The 18,999-nt window shown below is 40.3% G+C and overlaps 1 protein-coding gene across 1 annotated transcript in view; it reads right to left on the reverse strand.

Annotated features, from left to right (window-relative positions):
- Positions 1-18,999, reverse strand: part of sspo (SCO-spondin) — a 94,659-nt gene that overhangs the window by 62,219 nt on the left and 13,441 nt on the right. The window contains exons 19-45 of the mRNA XM_084746892.1: positions 16,048-16,258; positions 13,754-13,848; positions 13,417-13,673; positions 13,191-13,325; positions 12,718-12,920; positions 11,760-11,887; positions 10,762-10,871; positions 10,460-10,609; positions 10,020-10,113; positions 9,747-9,919; positions 8,290-8,404; positions 7,887-8,008; positions 7,569-7,742; positions 7,250-7,483; positions 6,981-7,103; positions 6,623-6,720; positions 6,068-6,299; positions 5,833-5,985; positions 5,283-5,423; positions 4,984-5,166; positions 4,711-4,861; positions 2,915-3,074; positions 2,562-2,610; positions 1,865-1,969; positions 1,604-1,731; positions 307-427; positions 42-169 (exon numbers count right to left, since the gene is read on the reverse strand). Of these exons, the coding sequence (XP_084603018.1) occupies positions 42-169; positions 307-427; positions 1,604-1,731; positions 1,865-1,969; positions 2,562-2,610; positions 2,915-3,074; positions 4,711-4,861; positions 4,984-5,166; positions 5,283-5,423; positions 5,833-5,985; positions 6,068-6,299; positions 6,623-6,720; positions 6,981-7,103; positions 7,250-7,483; positions 7,569-7,742; positions 7,887-8,008; positions 8,290-8,404; positions 9,747-9,919; positions 10,020-10,113; positions 10,460-10,609; positions 10,762-10,871; positions 11,760-11,887; positions 12,718-12,920; positions 13,191-13,325; positions 13,417-13,673; positions 13,754-13,848; positions 16,048-16,258 (3,973 nt within the window). The remainder of the gene's footprint in view (positions 1-41; positions 170-306; positions 428-1,603; positions 1,732-1,864; positions 1,970-2,561; positions 2,611-2,914; positions 3,075-4,710; positions 4,862-4,983; positions 5,167-5,282; positions 5,424-5,832; positions 5,986-6,067; positions 6,300-6,622; positions 6,721-6,980; positions 7,104-7,249; positions 7,484-7,568; positions 7,743-7,886; positions 8,009-8,289; positions 8,405-9,746; positions 9,920-10,019; positions 10,114-10,459; positions 10,610-10,761; positions 10,872-11,759; positions 11,888-12,717; positions 12,921-13,190; positions 13,326-13,416; positions 13,674-13,753; positions 13,849-16,047; positions 16,259-18,999) is intronic.

Here is an 18,999-nt window from a genome sequence, read left to right on the forward strand (position 1 = left end):
TATAATTTGTAAAGTGGTATAGACTTGGTTTGATGTCTAACTTTAGCTCTGGGCCGGGCGTCAGTGACGAGCTCTTTGTAAGTGTACCACTGTCTACCATCCTGGCTGAACTGGAGGTAGAAGCTGGACACAAAGGTGCCAAACACACCACCACCCTGGATTAGCACACCTAGAGAGGAGAGGACATATAAAGCATTTTATTTATTGTACCGACATATGTGTGAGATGAATTCTCTTTTAGTAAACAGCACACTAAATCAGCATTTCAATCTGTATTTGTTCTAAGGTGCCTGCACGAATGTTTACCAGTGATGTTGTATGGTTTCAGCAGGTCTATCTGTAGGTAGGGACTTTGCGTGCTGCTAGTGTGTCCATCAGGGCTCCGCTGTGGGAGATCTTTGTACTCCTCAGGTTCTGGACTCCAGCCCTGCAGATAAAGGTTTTACAGATGACACCTTGTCTTCATGTTGCAGCAGCAATACTTCTGAATTAAAACCCAATCTTCAGCATGTTCACAGTGACAGTGTTAACATATAGTACGGTATATATATATTTAGCAGGTAACGTTAACATTTACCAGCTTAATTTAGCATGTTGGCATAATAACATTTTTTCTCAAAGTCAAGATGATGGGCTTGTCATTATGTTGTGTTCATGTCATACGGGATGGGAATACAGAGTTGGTCATGTGAGTATTAAAATACAGCGCATCGATATTCCATTTTGATTTAATAAAACTGAACAACAGTCTGATGTGAGTCATCTATAGTTGTTTGGTCTGCAGGCCTTTCTGTGTTAGTAAGGGCCAAACAATCAGTTTTCAGGGCTTCTTCTCAGTTGTAAATATGACCTTAAAGTTGATATGAACACTAGTTCTAAGATTCAAAATAGCAATAACTCTAACATTATAATTTGACCTGATGATGGCACTGGAGAAAAAGAGATTAATAATAAGATACAATTCATTTTGAGGGAGACATAAATGCTTGCTCAAGTTGATGGCAATCCATTCTACAGATGTCAAGACAACCACAAGTATTATGCTGCTGACACTAGAGGTCATGTCAGACAATCATCAGAAACATATAGATTCATTCCCAGGAGAACTGCAGCCCAGATTACTGTGATAAAGAGACCAACTGACATTGCAATCCCTAGAGCCACATCGCTAGCATGGCTAAGGAACACACTGTACAACACAAAAAAAAGTGTTTGGGATTGGAAGCCAAAGCAGCACTGTGATATCTACAAAGAAGCATCACTTAAGCAAGAGCATTAAGGTTCAGGAATCAGTTGTCAGAAACAACTGAGCACATGTCAAGAGAGCAAACATGGGCAGTTTTAAAAAGCGTTTATTCAAATGCTTTATATTTCTAATGCCACTAAATTTTCAAGCATTTTATTGTTCACCCCAGTTTAAATAACTGCCCTGTTCAGTTAGAAATATCCTCATTTGCACTTTTCAGCAGTGTTATAGATTAAATAAATCTGACCCATGTTTGAGGGGGAAATTACTTTTGCAAAGGTCAGGGTCGGTTACAAAACATGTTCAAAGACATTACAGCAGGATGAAGAATACGACATATCATTGGGTTTGGTGTACCTGAAGGTCCCTGTGGGGGTCCCACCCATGGAGGCGACCTGCCTCAGGGGGGTGACCAGTCTGCTGTGACGAAGCACTGAAACTGGAAGCCGGGAGAGTCTGAACACCCAGAGGAGACCAACACTCATCTGGACAGAAGAGGAGTTGAGGTAAGAGTTCATGAAAATTACATTGAGTATAAATAGGGGATGCTTAAAACGCTAAAAAAAAAACTACGTCTTAAACTGCATGACCAACTGATCATATTAAAAAGACACTAACCTCCAGGAGGAAGTGGATATGTTGGGACCAAAGGTGTAGGGCCTTCTGCTGGCTTGGAGGTTACAGTGTCAGGGGTAACTGTCACAAGAACTGTGTCATTTCCTCCTACAGGTGTGAAGAGAAATGAATGCTGGCAAGCAATCACTCTATGAACAATTGACTGGACCTTATATTTTGAGTACTGCAATTTTGTTGTTGAGGTACTAATGAGTAGGATCTTTATGACTTTCATCTCATTTTATTTATTCTTTCAAAAATCTTTAGGTATCTTTTAAGTTCATACAATGAAATGAATACATACAATTACCTGTACTCCTTCCATAACCCTCTGTTATCTCTACAAAGTTTGAAATTTTTGACTCCTAAGCAAGTGTATTAAATTGTTGTGTCGCTTGTCAACTTGTCTTGTCTTTAGCAGCTAAAGGTAATTATCATTTGAACATCTGAAATATTTCTGTGGTCAGAAGAAGAGGGAAGCTGGAGAATTTGTGAGCTCAATACAAGAAACTTTAGAAAAATATACAAATGGGGTGATACAGTGTGTAAGGCAAAAAAAAAAAACTAAAAACACATTATTTACCGGGATCAGCGTCACCTATGACAATATCAATGACAACATTAGTAATCATGGAGAGAACTAAATTTCGTATTATTTGTAAATGCAAACAAGATAGCAGGACACCAGTTATGATTTTACCTTTGCAGTAACAACACCTGTCTCCCTCTCCAGGAACCAGACTTTGGCCCTGCACAAACAAACCAACATTTAACACTTGACTCAGTCACACACATGGTAGAGTTGCTATGCTACACAACTATATAGAGGAAAGGAAAAGGATGTAGAGGAAGCAGAGCTGTGGATCATGACAGGGACAACGTGGATTGGACTGTTTACATGAGATAAGATTCAAACACAAATCCACTGAAAGCACACGCACTCACATACTCAAATAAATGTGCAAATGTCCCAGTGTACCTCATCATATTTCCATAAAACAGAGCAGGATATACAAAACACAACACACACACACAAAATAATTCTATTCTTACCTGGGGACATCCACTGACAGCGTATGGACAGTAGGGGGAACACTGCACTGTAAGGTTGGGCAGACAGTGACATAACAGGCATTGGTCTGACCTCCATCTGTCTCCCACAGCATGGGACCGACCCTGGTACTCACACTCATCACAGGGGTCTGTCTGGCAACTGACACACGCAAACACATAGAATTTTCATCCAGGAGTGTTGGAATACATGTGTGTAAATCTAGACAATCGCCAAGAAACAGTTTGTCACTCTGAGTAACTTCAGTGGGTTTTATCCTTGAGGAAGACACACAGCAAATATGGCAATCTAGTTAGTAACAATTATGTGCATGAAGTCCAAAATATTAGCATTCAACCTCTGGGGACCATGAATATATACAGAACAGAGTAGAAATATTAATTCTAATAATACATTGCCCAGTTTCAACCTTACTTTTGAGACATAAACTAATCGATCATCCAGACATGTTACTATCATCTGAGAAATGTTGATGTGTGTGTTTATCTCCCTACAGTTGATCTATTGTAACAGTCTTTTAACAGGCATTAATCAGAAATTAATTAATAGATTAAACATTGTACAGAAAGCAGCAGCGAGACTCCTAACAAAAAACAATAAAACACATTACTCTTTTGTTAATGGCCTTGCACTTGCTACCAATTTGTCTCAGGACTGATTTTAAGATTTTAATTGTTACTTTTAAAGCCTTTCATGGCCTGGCCCCAGAATATACCTGGTGTCCACAAAGTGTCTTTACAATTTCAAAAATGTATTACAAAAGCAATTGATGAGATATGTTAATCAGATTTGTTCTATGTACTCAGTGGTTATCAAAGTTTTTTAATCACATTACATTTGTGTATTTCAGGTACCCTGTTGATGAAATAGGTTCTGTGAAATAAACCCCTAAAAAATGGCTACTCCTCAAGAAAAGGCACAATGTGTATCGTCGTTTATTGAAAAAAATCTGACATGCATTCTTTCTATGGGGTTATGTTAAAGATATCGTGTATCGAACCAAGATACGGGACATCAACGACCTGAAGCAAAAGATCACTGCCATTGCCACCATTGATGAGGCTATGCTACAGAAAACATGGCAAGAAATCGAGTACCATCTTGATGTGCTTTGTGCAACTAATGGTGCCATATAGAGGTGTATTAAATGAGGCAAAAAACTTAAATATCTACTTTTCTTTTTGCAATAATTTCCACAGATTTGTCTATTCATTTGCTTTATATCTGAACTCCCTACCAACCAGTGCACAGCCTTAGATCTTCAGGCATGGAACCTGCTGACCGAGCGCTTGCTAATAGAGTTCCTCAGCTGCGGAACAACCTGCCTGAGGGTTATCTTCTTTTGAATCACTTTTGTAGACTTATTTTTGTCAAAAGTCTGTTTTTTTTCCTTTAATCTTAATTCTATTATGTAACTATTGCGCTATAGTGTACTTATCCCTGACAATGCATTTAGGTCTTTCACTGCTTTGTGTATTCTTGTAAATTGTTTTTATATTTTATTTTGGGTATTTTGTTTTTAATCATCTATTGTTTTTAAGTTTCATTCCTCTTTTTTGCTTTAAGTTTGCCTGTTTCTTCATTTATTGCTGGATATTTTATTAGTGTGTTGTATGTGTAAACACTTGTAACATGCCATGCAAATAAATTTTATTACTATAGTAAGTATTAAATAAGGCTAACTTTTACTCGGCAGGGGTATAATGTACTTGTGTAGATGTCATGAGGTAGATACAGCAAAAGAAGTTAACACTTCCATGAGGAAAGGACTACATACCGACGTGCTTTCCTGTAAATTCCTCTACATGTTCTCCCATCTCCATGCTTAGTTGGATTGTTTGGGCTGCGGAACGACCACTGGACACTCTGAACCCCACAGGGTCCCAAACACTCCCCCCACTCAGACCACGATGACCAGCCACAGTGCACTGCAGTATGATAAAGTTGACTGTGTATGACTGCGATACCCAGTATGTGGATAACAATCAGAAATAGATTTCATATTGATCTTGAAATGAAAGACCATATTTTGTATATATGACAGACTCACCTGAACAGTCTGGGTTAGGCTGACATCTCTGAGGCCTTCCTCTCTCACAAACACAAATCTCGCAGTCCACCTTCATCTGCTGGCCTGGCCAGTAGCGCACACCCGCTACCTCACACACACACTCCTCTGGTAACACACACTGCTGCATATGGCTCATCACCTTGCCCTCCGGACACCAACAACCTAATTAAAGAAACACAGTGATTGTGAGAATAGAGCTCGTGAGAGAAATGTAAAAATTAACCTGACAATTTCTAAACGAGCAAGAAGCAAGATGTTCCAGAAACCTCCTGATTGACCTGAGGAGCAGGGTGCTGTTGGTGGATCACAGGTTGTCCCGCTGCTGATGTGAGCACAGGAGACTGGGCAGGGAGCACAGTTGTATCTCACCAGCCCAGTGGGACAGCTGGTGTTGTCACATCCATCATCAGGACAGGGCTCTGAAGAGGGAGAAGTTCATCACTTTGCTATCATGCCTAGCAGACTTTTTTTTGTTAGATGAGTCAGATTTCTTTTTTAAATTAAAACTTTTGAATTCTGAATTACCACCATCAGATAAGGTTTGAAGAAACAATATCTGGGCAAGATTTTAAGATTACAACAATTTCTATTAAGAGTCTTATTTCATAATCTTTATAAATAAAATTATACAGATTGATTTGGTCAAAAAACACCTGTTCTGTTATTACAAAACAAACAAACAAACAAAAAAAAGAACGAAAAGATTTCTGCCTCTGTTTACAGCATGTTGTTTCAACTAATCCTTTAAAGTAGTGAAAACTGACATCCTCAATTATTGTACAGGAGTGAGGCATTTCACTTCAACCATTTTTTAAAGATCATTCTTACTGATTTCCATGGGTAGCCTGGATGATCCAGGGAGCTGGGAACAGTCTCGGCCTCCATATCGAGGAGGGATGCAGCCTCTGTGTCTGACCTGCACTCCACCACAACCACTAGAACAGTTCGACCAGCTCACCCACGGCAGCCACTGACCATCGACTGGAGGAGGGAGGACACATTTTGACAACAAATGCAGACTGTTAATTCTGCAACATATTAATGTTTAAGTCCACTTCCTTACCAGGGCAGGTGGTGTTAAAGCATTGCTGCTTCTGGAGGTCCTGTCCCCGACAGTGGCGCAGTGGGTCTCCTGGAGGGCAGGTTCTCTGCCGGCTCATGGAGCCTGTACCACAAGTGGTGCTGCAGGGACTCCACGGACCCCAGGAGCTCCAGCTTCTACAGCCCTGCTCATCAGTGGGGCCTCCAAATGGTGCTAGTGAGGAGTCTGGACAGTCTGCCACACCATTACACACCTAAGTAAGAGTTTGAAGTTAGAGGACAGGATGGGTTGAATGTAATTGAGGGGATAAACATGTTTTTTGCTTTCAGTCATGTTTAATGTGAGAAAATGCCTAAATGTCTTACATTTTTCATTTTATATGATGCATGACTGTTAATTGGGACAAACTACCATATCTGATTCATGGTTTCTTCATTCTTAAAGTTAAATTGTTTTTACACATATTTCTAGACCTCATAGACTTGTGAGGAAATCCTGTTCACATCCCCAGATTCACAAAAGGTAAAATGGAGTTTGGCTTGCTGTTGGCAGATATCATGTCTGTCATGTACTTACCATGTTAAACAGGACACAGGATCCATCCATACAGGTGAATTCAGGGCAGGTGACAGTGGTGTTCCTACCACCAGGGGGCACGGGTGAGACAGTTTTATCTGGACAGAACAAGATTTCAAAAATATAAAACATACCAGAGATGATGCGATCAATCAACATCAAACTTCTGTATAGGGAGACTTGGATATACACTGCCTTTAAAATTCCTTCCCTTATTTCTTTGACTTTCTCTCCATGCTTCCCTTCCTACTTTTCTTCTCTGCTTCCTTTTTAATGTCCTATCCTTCATTTTTTTGAACATTTATCAGGTCTGTAGTCCCTTGCTCACCTCTTCTCTCCCTGTCTCATGAAAACTCACCACACACCAACTCATCGTCGCCCCGTGGACAGTCTGGAACACCATTGCACACTTGTGACATGTTCACACAGGTGCGGTTGTCACATGGGAAGCTGCCTGGACAGGGAGGTATCCGAATAGAGCCTAGTAGACAGACAGAATAATTGCGTCTTTGTGTGCATTATTATGTCTTTAGACAAAAACTGTTCCTGTCATTTGATGATATAAACTCTAGGGTTTCCTTGATGCTTAAAACACATATTGTGCCTTTACAATTTAGAGAAACTTACCACAGTTGTCGATACTCTCATCTGAGGCATCCCTACAGTGTGGCATCCCGTCACAGAGTTGCTGGTAGTCCACACACTGGTCTCCACTTAGGCAGGGCACCTGGCCGGGGCCACATGGAGCAGCGCACTGCTGCTCATCGCTACCATCCATACAGTCTGTTTCCCCATCACAACGCCAGGCCTGAGGCACACACTGCCCACCAGTGGCACAGCTGAACTCATATGACCTACAAGCTGGAGAAATAGGGGTGTTTGAGAGGAACACTGAATACTGACAAAAAGATCACCTCTTAAATCTCTAAATCATGACTACCGTTACCTGAAGATGGTGTAGTCAGGGTGACAGGTGAGGATGTCGGTGTTCCAATAACAGTGTAGCAGTTTGTTGTGTTCTCATCCTCTCCACTTGGGCAGTCTGTTATTCTGTCACACAACTTAGTGTTGGCAACACATGTACCGTCACTGCAGGCAAACTGGTCAGGAGCACATGTCACTGCCACACAGAAAAAAGATGACATGTGATTACTTATTCACACCATGCGGGGTAGCTTTGTGAACAAAAATCTATTAATTTATAGCTAACACAATTAGTTGTGTGTGAGTGATCAAAAAGCCAATGCTTTATTATTATTTGTACCTTTACGTGGACAAACAGCTTCATCTGTTCCAGAGGGGCAGTCTCTGTGTCCGTCACACACTCTGTCTGCAGGGACACACTGGTCCCCAGGGCACTGAAACTCCCCTGGTGCACATACACACCTACAACCAGCCAAAACATTAAGATAATGATCTCATCTTGAGGTGCAATCCCCAAAACAAAAAGAAAGTACAACCTGCATTTCAAGAACAGAACAAGGGTGTATGATCTTGGTGGCATTCAGATAAAGCCAAATATACTCTGATCAAAGAAGTGTCAAAATTTTCTGTTGTCTAAATGCATTAGTAGCTGCATTTTTTATAGCAGGAAATATATATAAATACCTGACAATTTAACCATTGACCACCCACAATAGCAAAAACCAGCAAAACTGACAACAAACCCTCTCTCATCACTGAGGTCCCCACAGTCATCATGTCCATCACAGCGATGGAGGTAGAGAATGCAACGTCCTCCAGCACACAGGAATTCCCCTTCATCACAAACCACACCGCAGTCTGGTACAGAAGAAGTACAGTTCATTACACAGACTGTAAATGCAGTGCAGAAATACAATTACTAAGTATACCCACATGTAAAAACACGAAAAAACAAGAAAAAAACATACAAAACTCAACAAAAAATTGGGCGCACCTTTCTTGATAAAGTAATGCAGCAGAGTTTTTGTTTTGTTTCTTTATTTTTGCATATTAGCAATTTTTTAAAATGACACAATATAAAAATTTGAAAGAGAACGTGAAAGAGAATTGCCTAAAACCCTCCAGGGCCTTGAAAAGGACTGTGTTTGTCAACTGAGCTGACTCTGTATATGGATTATACTGCTAGAGAAAGTAATAGATTACCTTGCTCATCAGACCCATCAGCAAAACCACAGTCCAGCCGTCCATCACACACACGACTGGCTGGCAGACACTTTCCACTGGCACACTGAAACTCCCCCGGCGGGCACAGGGGCAGGGGGGTGACAGGTCCACAGAACTCCTCATCTGATTGGTCAGCACAGTCTGGATGGCCATCACAACGCAGAGCCAGGTTCAAACATGGTCCACTGCAGGGTTGGGGTCAGTTCACTTTAGATGGACTCTGTCAAACTTTTCTTTCATGTATGAAAACCTGACTAAATGTCTAAAGCCATGTTAGTGAGTCTGTAAGACTGTAATGATTGTTACTCTTGTTTGATGGTGAACAAATGGGGATACAAATTTTCAAATCTTACATCCTCACCACTACTGCACCAAAAATGAAGCATTTGATAGACTGCTGGAAGTTAACATACTGATGTTTAGAATGTAATTTCACATTAGCATCTGACCTTTCTGGGCGTATAATATTTAGATTAAAATATTGGGTAATATAATTTGCTAGCATGCTAAAACTCACATCACATGCTAAACTTGCAATGTGCACTTGTCCAGTATAAACTAAACTGGACAAGTGTAAAGTTTGGCCTGTTGGTGTCACTAGATGAAGGAGACGAGGTTCACCAAGTCATTAGGAGTCATACTCTGGAGACAACGAATGCATTTACTAAATTAGTGGGAATCCACTCCATAAAAGAAATCCAGATGTTTCACTCTGGACGAGTTGTGGAGGCTGGCAAACAGATTCTCAGAGCTAATCTGTTACCATGGTTAAAAATGACACATCTATCTTGTAAAAATGCCTCCATTTACTAAAAAAGGCTTGAGGTTATGACCTCATGGTTGATTTGTTTATCTGAGGTTAATTCCTTAGTCATAAGTCTTCCTAATCTCCACCCATAGAAACTGTGCTTGTTGATACTAATGTCAGTTTGGATTCACCTTGGCGTGCTGGTACAGCGGAACTGGTCTGGAGAGCAGGTGGATGGGCAGATCTCATCTGAACCATCGCCACAGTCATCCTCATTGTCACACACCCACTGGGAGGGGATGCAGCGTCCCCCAGCACAGCCAAACTCTGATTCCAGACAGGGAGGGGAGGGAAGAGGGCAGGCCACACCCTCACACTGCCACACACCATCTTCACAGGAACTGGTCACACAAATGCAAAGAAAGACCACTGACTTCAACTTTGATTTCTATTGAAAAAAAATACAGGAATATGCTTTCATGAGCATTCAGTTTGACTGACCAGTTCTGGCAGTTTTGAGTGATGGTGGTTCCAGGAGGAAAAATGGAGCCCTCCCACTCACATGGACACTGAGTGGGAACTACACAGCTCTCCCCTGTAGGGTGAAAAACATACTATCAGTTCTGCTATTCTGATTACTTTTGCGAGTACTTTGTGTGACTGATTTACAAACTAAGTGGAATTTTGATAAATAAAGCATGATAAATCTTCTGAATGAATATCTACACCAAGTGTTGAGGAGAATCTGACCATCCATCCAGAAATGCCATTCTTAAAATGAATAATCCAACACAAGTTTGACTGACAATCCCTTGAGTGCACAATGAAAAAAATATGATTTATGAAAGAGAAATTAAGATATTTTGTCAAAACAACCCAATACCAGTTTGACTGGTATTCCCTGGATTGGCTCAGGATTATTATTTTTAAATCTGTTTTACCATGTAGGATTGTGCCAGCAGGGCAGAAGCAGCCCTCCACACATGAGAGAGCGCCACACTGGGAGTGTGGACTCTGCTGAACACTGGGACAGGAGGGAGAGCAAGCTGGACCACAGGGGTCATACACCAGCCCATTCTCACACTGCAGAGCTGCGGGAAATGCGGAAAGCCAAGAAGAGAAATAAAGACAGTGGGAAGCAAAAGTTAAAGAAATACAACAAGAGATGAATAAAGGTGCATGTGTAGAAGATTGACTGCGTGATTGTAGGGGCGTGTTTATGCATAGTGTGACTTTGACATACGACAGAGCTCCTGAGACCTCCAGCGGATGTAAACCCCTCGGCGGTTACACTCTTCAGCATAGGCAGCAATGGCTGTACAGAGACACTCACAGTCCCCACCTGAGTCACAGCTAAGACACAATACCATACAATAACATAGTATGACATGTCATCTCCATTATTACTGTAAACAATTTCAACATAAGGGATGTACGGTAAAACATGAACACTAAAAGGATAGGACACTTTTTGCTTATTAGGGTACTTCAAGCATAGTACTTTACTACTTGACTTTAACTATCCTCCTTCCGAGAGACCAGTAGTGGCAATGTTTTGATGCTGTTTGTGTACCAGCATGAATGCAATGCATGCACTGTATATTCCCAATTGGTGGCAGTAATGGACCACAAATGGTATTCACATGCCAAACAAAGACTTCCTAACAATGTAGGTCTCAAAACATTCATTAAAGGATTTGCGAACATTTTCTGAGGTAGGATAATTTGCATTCAGTGCATTCAAAATGTTCTTAAGGGAAAGATATATCTAGCTTATTATGGTAGGTAATGAAAATGAATAAGGTTTAGTAAATATGGCCTGGTACAGACAAAAAGCCATAAAAGCTCATAGGATTGGAAATATTTGAAAAGACTGTGTAATGTTATGTAATTTATGAAGAATATCTCTAAACTCAACACACAGGGCATAAAATGCTAGAAGAGAAAGAGCAATTTCTTCTCACTGAAGCATTTTTATGTATAGAGCACAGATACTGTACAGGACATAGTAGATTACACATTTTTAAAAGATCATTCTGAGGCCCTCGTGTAGATAAGTGCTGTAACTCAGAAACGGACAAATAAACAGCTCAAATGCTACACGGCTCCAATGTCCACTTATTTATTGCACAAACGTGCACCAAGGTGCAATAAATAAGTGGACATTGTTCACTTTGAGCTTAGCACCTGTACTCTTTGGTTTGGATGTGTTTGCACATTCTTATTTGAGATGTCACTCACCCACAAGCATCAAAGACACACCAGTCATAATACTGCTGGAAGGGCACCTCAGGGTGGCACCGAGAGAAAAGCTCCTGAGTCAGGACTCCACACCTTTTCTTGGCCCAGGTCACCCTGTGGGGGTTCAGCTGTACAAAACAAAGAGAATGTGTATAAGAGACAGAGCCAAACACAGTTACTCATCTAAACTGGATTTTTCCCCAATACTAATGCTCTTCCCTATGAGACTTATATGATGCCAATACATAAACCTACTATCAGGGCTGGCTAAAGGCATAGACCATACAGGTGGTCGCCTAGGGTGCCAACTTCAGATGGGCACTAGTCACCCTCAAAGGAAAAAAAAAAGTCAGCATGGGTGCTATTCCTCCCTTCATCCTCCTTTCCTAATTGACACTTCGCTAAACCCTACCTCCAACAGCAATTGTCCAATCATAGCTTAGCAACCGTAACTAGAGCTGAGAAGCTTTACATTTCTCTACATGTTGATGCAGTGTGCAGGAGGCTCTGAGAGGAGCAATATGCAGCATTTCCTGAGTCTGGACGGTGGCATATTTTGGCTGAGTCAAAGTGTTAGCAGAAGCTCACATCAGCCAGCTACACAAAATGGGTGGGTGGTGATGTGGCAGTCCTGGTGGGGTAGTGTGGTGGCAGCCATGCCTACTATAAACAGCAAAGACTGAGAAATAGTACTTTTTTTTCCTTCAATATTCCAAAGACAGGGGGGTTCATTGACTGTCTGGTCTGGTCTGTTTTGCTTTACATGAAAATCTGACACAGGTAAATATTTATTACTTTTGAATACTGTCTTTTAACATATCTCTATAATACAATACTTAAGAGAAAAAACAGATGCAACTATTTCCAGGTAAGTAAGTTAAACTCTAATGTTCCTGAGATTGTCTGTGCATGCGTGCATGCTTGTGAATGTGTGAATGTGCGTCTGTTCTGAACTCACAGTACAGGGGTCTCGGAGGTCCTGGTCTGCGACATCAGGGCAGGAGGGGCTGACCTTCCAGGAGTTTCCAAACAGCTCGGCTGTAGACTCCACAATGCCCTGCCGTGTAGTAAAGTCATTCTCTGTGTCGCCATCAAAGTTACCACATAGGCCCCCGACCCGACCCCGCAGGTGGGCCGCCAGACGCACATACACACGCATACCTGGGGAAAACATGTGGAATGACAACCACTTTATCACTGATTTGTTATATATAAGCAATACTTAGGGAACTATTTGAGTTGACAGTAAATTTCAAGAATAATAACTGTAAAAATCTGTTGTAAATTATATTTTTGTCAATAATAAAAATGAAAAAAAAATGCATGTCTAGTCTATATATTTATTAAAAAAAAGCCAATTACAATCAGCACAGTCTACAGAAATACATGACCCTGAGCATTAAAGGGTTAAATAAGTTGTGTGTGTCCTACCTCCATCCCATAACAGAGTGACCCCCAGTCGGGAAGAAAGGGAGACAAACAGGCCGACTCTTTCCAAAGTCAGACCACTGCCACTGTAAGACTTTGGCAGACTAACTGGCATCCCATTTACTGTCACAGCTTTACCTAGAGAAAAGAGACAAGACAGTTTACCTCAAGCAGCTATTTCCTAAAACATAATCTGCCTCTTCTTCCACCATAACACCAACCTTCCTACCTCTCAGCAGGTGTATAACAGTATTTCCCAGGCTGAGTGTGACCGACTTTGTACAGGTGACCCCGGTGCTCCCGCAAGGCACATTCTCTGCCGTGACACTAAACAAACCGCTGGTTTCCCTCGCCAGCACATACTGGCAGTCACCCAGGAAAGAGTAACAGCGGCCATCGAATGTCACATAGTGTGGGTCGCCAGTTGCCACGCACACACCGCCACAGGTGTGCTGGCTGCAGTGCCAGCGACGCTCCTTACATACACTGTGGGGAATTAATGAAGAATTGTTGAGGTAATTTCAAGTTAAAGAGATGTGATGCAATGAGACAGCTGCATATGTTACCATGTGTTGCAGTCTTTAATGATGGTGTCGTTGCTGTAGTAAAGTCCACCATTGTGGTGGCACGGGCACTCATCTGGTAGAACACAGCGATCACCCTGAGGTAAACCAGAGAAGACATAACATTAACATATAGGTCAAAACTCAGCCATATGGTTTTGACATTAGGTGTCTATCATTTGTGTTTCCACTTAATTAATCAGTCACAGGTAATTAATGTCTTATCTGTTGCATTCACCACTGCGGTCAATAGTAAGAAAAATGGAGCTGACTTTTAGGTTTAGGACCAAGTTATTTCTTTAGAAAGCTAGGGGTCTACAGAGGACGAATTTAATTTCCCATGTTTCTGATTGGTTGTAGTAATGCTCATTAAGCTGTATGAAATGCCTCTAATATAAACCTGGAAAAAGGCCTGCACCCTCTGTAGATACAAAGGGCTCATTCTAATGTAATGAAAAAAACAACAATTTTATGATTTTATTTTCAGATGATTATACACTTATGAAAAGATACTTATTATTATATTCAATTTCTTCCAAATTCTGCCATAGATCCTCCTAAATCTGATGCACTGTATGTTCAAAACATTTTAATGTTTTACCTATTATATTACCTACCAAATTCAATTGTGAGATAAATGAGGTGACTCTCAGGCTTAAAACTAACTCCTTTCTTGTGTAAGCAGAGGGTTTGTATGAAGACAAATTTAATTCCCCTACAAATGTGTCTATTTGGTGGCAATAATACTGCTGAAGCAATGTGGAACACTTCTGTTACAACAATAAATGTAAGATTAGCTGTAAGTACTTAATGGCATTTGATAATTAGCAAAAGACCGAAAAAGTGAATAAATTATAAGGGTATCATGAAACTTACGGTACAATAACTATTTTCTTCTAGCCTAACATGAAAAGAGACAGTCAATGCATTCAGTATAAGGGAAAGTTAAATTGCTGCATAGGCTACCAGGTATAAACTAAATACTAGCAAAGCTCCATCAAAAGTTAAACATTTATTAGTGCCACTGGTAACACCTGTTTACCCCACTGTTTCAAAACGGCTCTATGAAAAAAGGTCTACCGATTGTGCTGCTCACTGTAAACGTTTGCGTGAAATGTGAAAGTATAGTTTGTCTTAGCATTTTTTAGCTGTTGTTTTTGGTTTTATTAACTTACACCCACGACGTTTTGGTTGAGTCCGACTGTTCAGTGTCACTGCTCTGCTCACAGCCGTTCAGCAAGCTCAGGTGTACGCTGTCTAACGTCCATTGTCAAACATACAAAATTAGCGACTAGCTAGTTAGCTAGCTGGTGGACACAGTGGAGCATTTAAGCTAGCAGAGAGAAGCAAGGTATTCCCCATGAGAGTTTTGGAGACGAAAAGTGAGTTACAAGGAGAGTACATACTGGGATTAAATTCGCCAAAGTGGCAAGGAACACGACCACAAATGAATGCTACTGTCGCTCGGTGTCTGTTGCAACTACAATAAGCTGTTTGCTAGCTAACGCTTCACCATACAACTTGTTATATGGATATGGTACTTGACAGTGATGAAAAAAGTATTCAGCGCCTTTACTTCAGTAAAAGTAACTAACGCAGTGGAAAAAAAACTGTTATAGGTAAAAGTTCTGCATTCGAAATAAACTTAAGTAAAAGTACACAAGTATTAACAGAAAAGAAAATACTTAATAATCAAAAGTGAAAGTACACAGTACTCTGGTTCCTTTTAGAATTATTATAACATAAGCTAATAATTAGTTCATTAATAATAAATGCTATATTTTATATATAAATATGTTTAAAATTATTATTATATATATAAGATATATTATTATTATTATATATTATAATAAAATAAATTACAAACTACAACTACATGATAGCAGAGCTTCAAACGTCATTGGTCTAATCAGCAACATTACTGAACACACCTGTGAGTGTATGTGGGATCTATTACAATGCGTAATTTTAAATTGAGAAAATGTTTTGTATGTAAAATTATAGCAACTATAGTAGATAATTAAATGTAGTGAAGTAATAAGTACAATATTTCCCTCTGAAATGTAGTGGAATATGAGTATGGAGTAACATAATTTGGAGACACTGTATGACTTACTAGAACACTGCAATGAAAGAGAGCCATCAATGATGATATTAACTACACCTGTGCTCTGCCTGCTATGACAAGTCAAAATGTCTGCTGTAAAAAAAGTTCTGTAGTGTCAACATTTCACATTTCAAAAATATATTTTTAATACTATATCCATTCAGAAAATAAAATCAAAATTTTCACCCACTAGTAGCACTGTTCCCTGGGGACAGACACAGCCAGACAGGGGCTCTCTGCAGCTCGACTGTGCCACGCTGGACCCCTGCTGTTGTCCAGGAGGGTCCAGGCTGGAGCAGGTGAGGAGGCAGGAGCGTGGGGAGTAGACCAGAGAGCCTGGACACTGGTTGACCTCCTCACAGCGCTCCTGGGTGCAATTAAACCGTCCCTGCTCACACACACTGCGATGGGAAGAGGAGAGTGAGCAGAATCAGAACTGACATGGACTGACAGGAATTAATAAATCAATTAACTGCCACCAACATGAATGAATTTATCATTTCAGGCTGGGAATGAAGGGCAATGAATTGCTGTGGATGGGGTCAGCAGCAAAACATATTTTCGCCACCTAAAATAACTCAGTATTGGTTTAAAGGGATAGTTCACCCAAAAATGAAAATTCAGTCATTATCTACTTAGCCTCATGTCAATTGAAGGTCGGGTTTAGTTTTTTTAGTCCACTAAACACTCCTGGAGTTTCACAGGAAAACAGTGTTGCAGAATCTCCCATTGTAAATGAATGGTAAGCAGTTTTCAAATAGAAAAACAACTCAAAAACACCCATGAAATGCCTCCATATTAATCATCTGGTATAAACCAAGTTTCCTTAAGCCACCACATGTCGTTCACTTGCGCACATACATTGTTACACCACACACTCAGTTCAAATGGGTGTGTGTGGTGTGGTGGTGGTCACCATTCACTTTTGGGAGATTCTGCAACCCTGTTTTCCTGTGAAACTCCAGCAGCATAAATCTAAACCCCACCCTCAATCAGGGGGGTGAATCGATAATGACTAAATTTTCATTTTTGGGTGAACCTTCCTTTTCAGTATATTCTATATTTAGAATATTTTAACCTCTTTACTTTGCTGTCAGGCAGCCAAACATTGCTCTCTCTAAACCAACCAAACTCCACTGGCAAAATCAGTCATTTCACCCTGCAGAATACAGGAGTTGCTGGTCTGCTGCTGCTTCAATCTGTTAGCTTGTGTTATTGTGTGTTTTAAAAGGCTAGTTTGGATTAGCCAAAGTCACACAATAACACAAACTAACTAACCTATTGAGACAGTGATAGCCCAATAACTCTTGAATTCTGCAAGGTAAAATTACTGATTTTGCCAATGGAGTTTGGTTGCTTTGGAGAGAGCACTATTTGTCTTATGTACTGTAATAGTGGTTTCCCATCAGAAAAGGCTGTTCAATGGTAAGGTAAAGCAGTGAAAATATTCTAAATATAGCATAGATTTAAACTGATATTGATTTTTTTAGATAAGCCTATTTTAAAGTGGCTAAAATACGTTTTGCTAATGATCCTGTCCACAACAAGACATCGCTTAATCGCTTAACACTTCAAATAATCTCAACTCTGTCTTTAAAGTTTATTTAAAGCTTGTAATTAATTATTATGTTTCAGCATCAGTCATGCTTTGTATATTGAAACAAAGTGCAATAACTGCAATCAGCTGGAAGCAAGCAGTTATAGAAATCTAGAGCTCCATTGTGCAAAAATGCCCTGAGCATCTCTGCTGATATATATCAATAAAGTTTCACTTTAAAGTTACTAAACTCCAAACAGTAGCTGTAAAAGGTAATGACGCAACAAGAAAATTGTCCATTGAAGTGTCGCTGCAATCAGCAGCCAAGGGTTGTCAGACAAGATGAATGGATGTACTGTCCATCATGTTTTATATCAGTGTAATAATTATACAATCCAAATTTCAATTTCACCTTTCATCACGGCAGTTAATCAGGTCAGTGGTCAGTGCTGAGACGCGTGTCAGCAGTTACAACACCATGAGAATGAGTCACGTACAGAACGGACAATGCGCAGACACAGACATACACGTGTAATAAAATCAGGGATGAATAAATTAATCAGTACCTTTCTAGTTCTACTGTGACTGCTCTGACTCAGTCGTTAACAGATGACTCAGACCCATGGAGTGACGATCGCTGTGGTTACGTAGTGAAGAGATGCAATGAAATCAACCTATCCTGTGTCAGGGAGCAGGAACATAGGTTGATTTCATCAGAGCTCTTGCACCACCAGAGACTCACCGGAGATAACACACTCTCATATACATGTACAGTTTCCAATTTCAGTCATTCAAAGACACATTACACTCATTGCCATGCGGAAATTTCTTTGAATAAAGGTTAAGCTAAGAAGTGCAACATAGCGGCTTTAAAGCTGGAGTGCAGGACTTTTCCATATTAATGAATGTCTGTTACATACAAGCCCTTTCCAAATGAATTCACGCAATGCAGATAAAGCCACCAGGTGTATTTCACTGTATTTTGCAGTATATCAGAATTTTTAAATCTGGCGTGTGTGGTGATTTTTCCATCCCTGGTGTACCTGTAGTGATGTGCTTTATGTCAACTAGCATCACTTTGCCAAGGCTGAAGTGGGGGAGCAATTGTAGCAATAGAGTAGGCTGCAGCACCTAGGACTGTGGTGGAGCCTATGCTGGTAAAACCTAAAAAGTGTCCAAGAAATGTCTCTCATGTTCCTGATAGTAAAGAAAGTTGGCATTGAGAGGAAGGATTACAGTGATCAGTGGACAAACACAGGTAACCACTGGTGTAACTTTTCCTCTTTGCAGAGTGATGAAAGAAGAGAAAAACCAGAGGGCAAACATGGATGTTGTTGTTTAGATACTCCTGGTCAAATATTTCTCAACTACAAGTGAAAGTTGCTCAGTCAAAATTTTACTCAAGTTAAAGTACTAAAGTACTTGTTTTTAAAAATGTTTAAGTATTGAAAAGTACAAATTAATATCAGTACATTGTTGTATTGATTTCACAGTGCATTCAGAGAACCTTGTAACTCTCTGAAACCACCTGATGACCTGCTTGTAGAACTTCTCTGCTACACAAAGCCTATAGAAACACTTATAAAAACTTCAGCATAGACATGC

This window comes from Lutjanus erythropterus, chromosome 21 (genome assembly GCF_056507025.1).
Source record: "Lutjanus erythropterus isolate fLutEry1 chromosome 21, fLutEry1.hap2, whole genome shotgun sequence".
NCBI lineage: Eukaryota > Metazoa > Chordata > Actinopteri > Lutjaniformes > Lutjanidae > Lutjanus > Lutjanus erythropterus.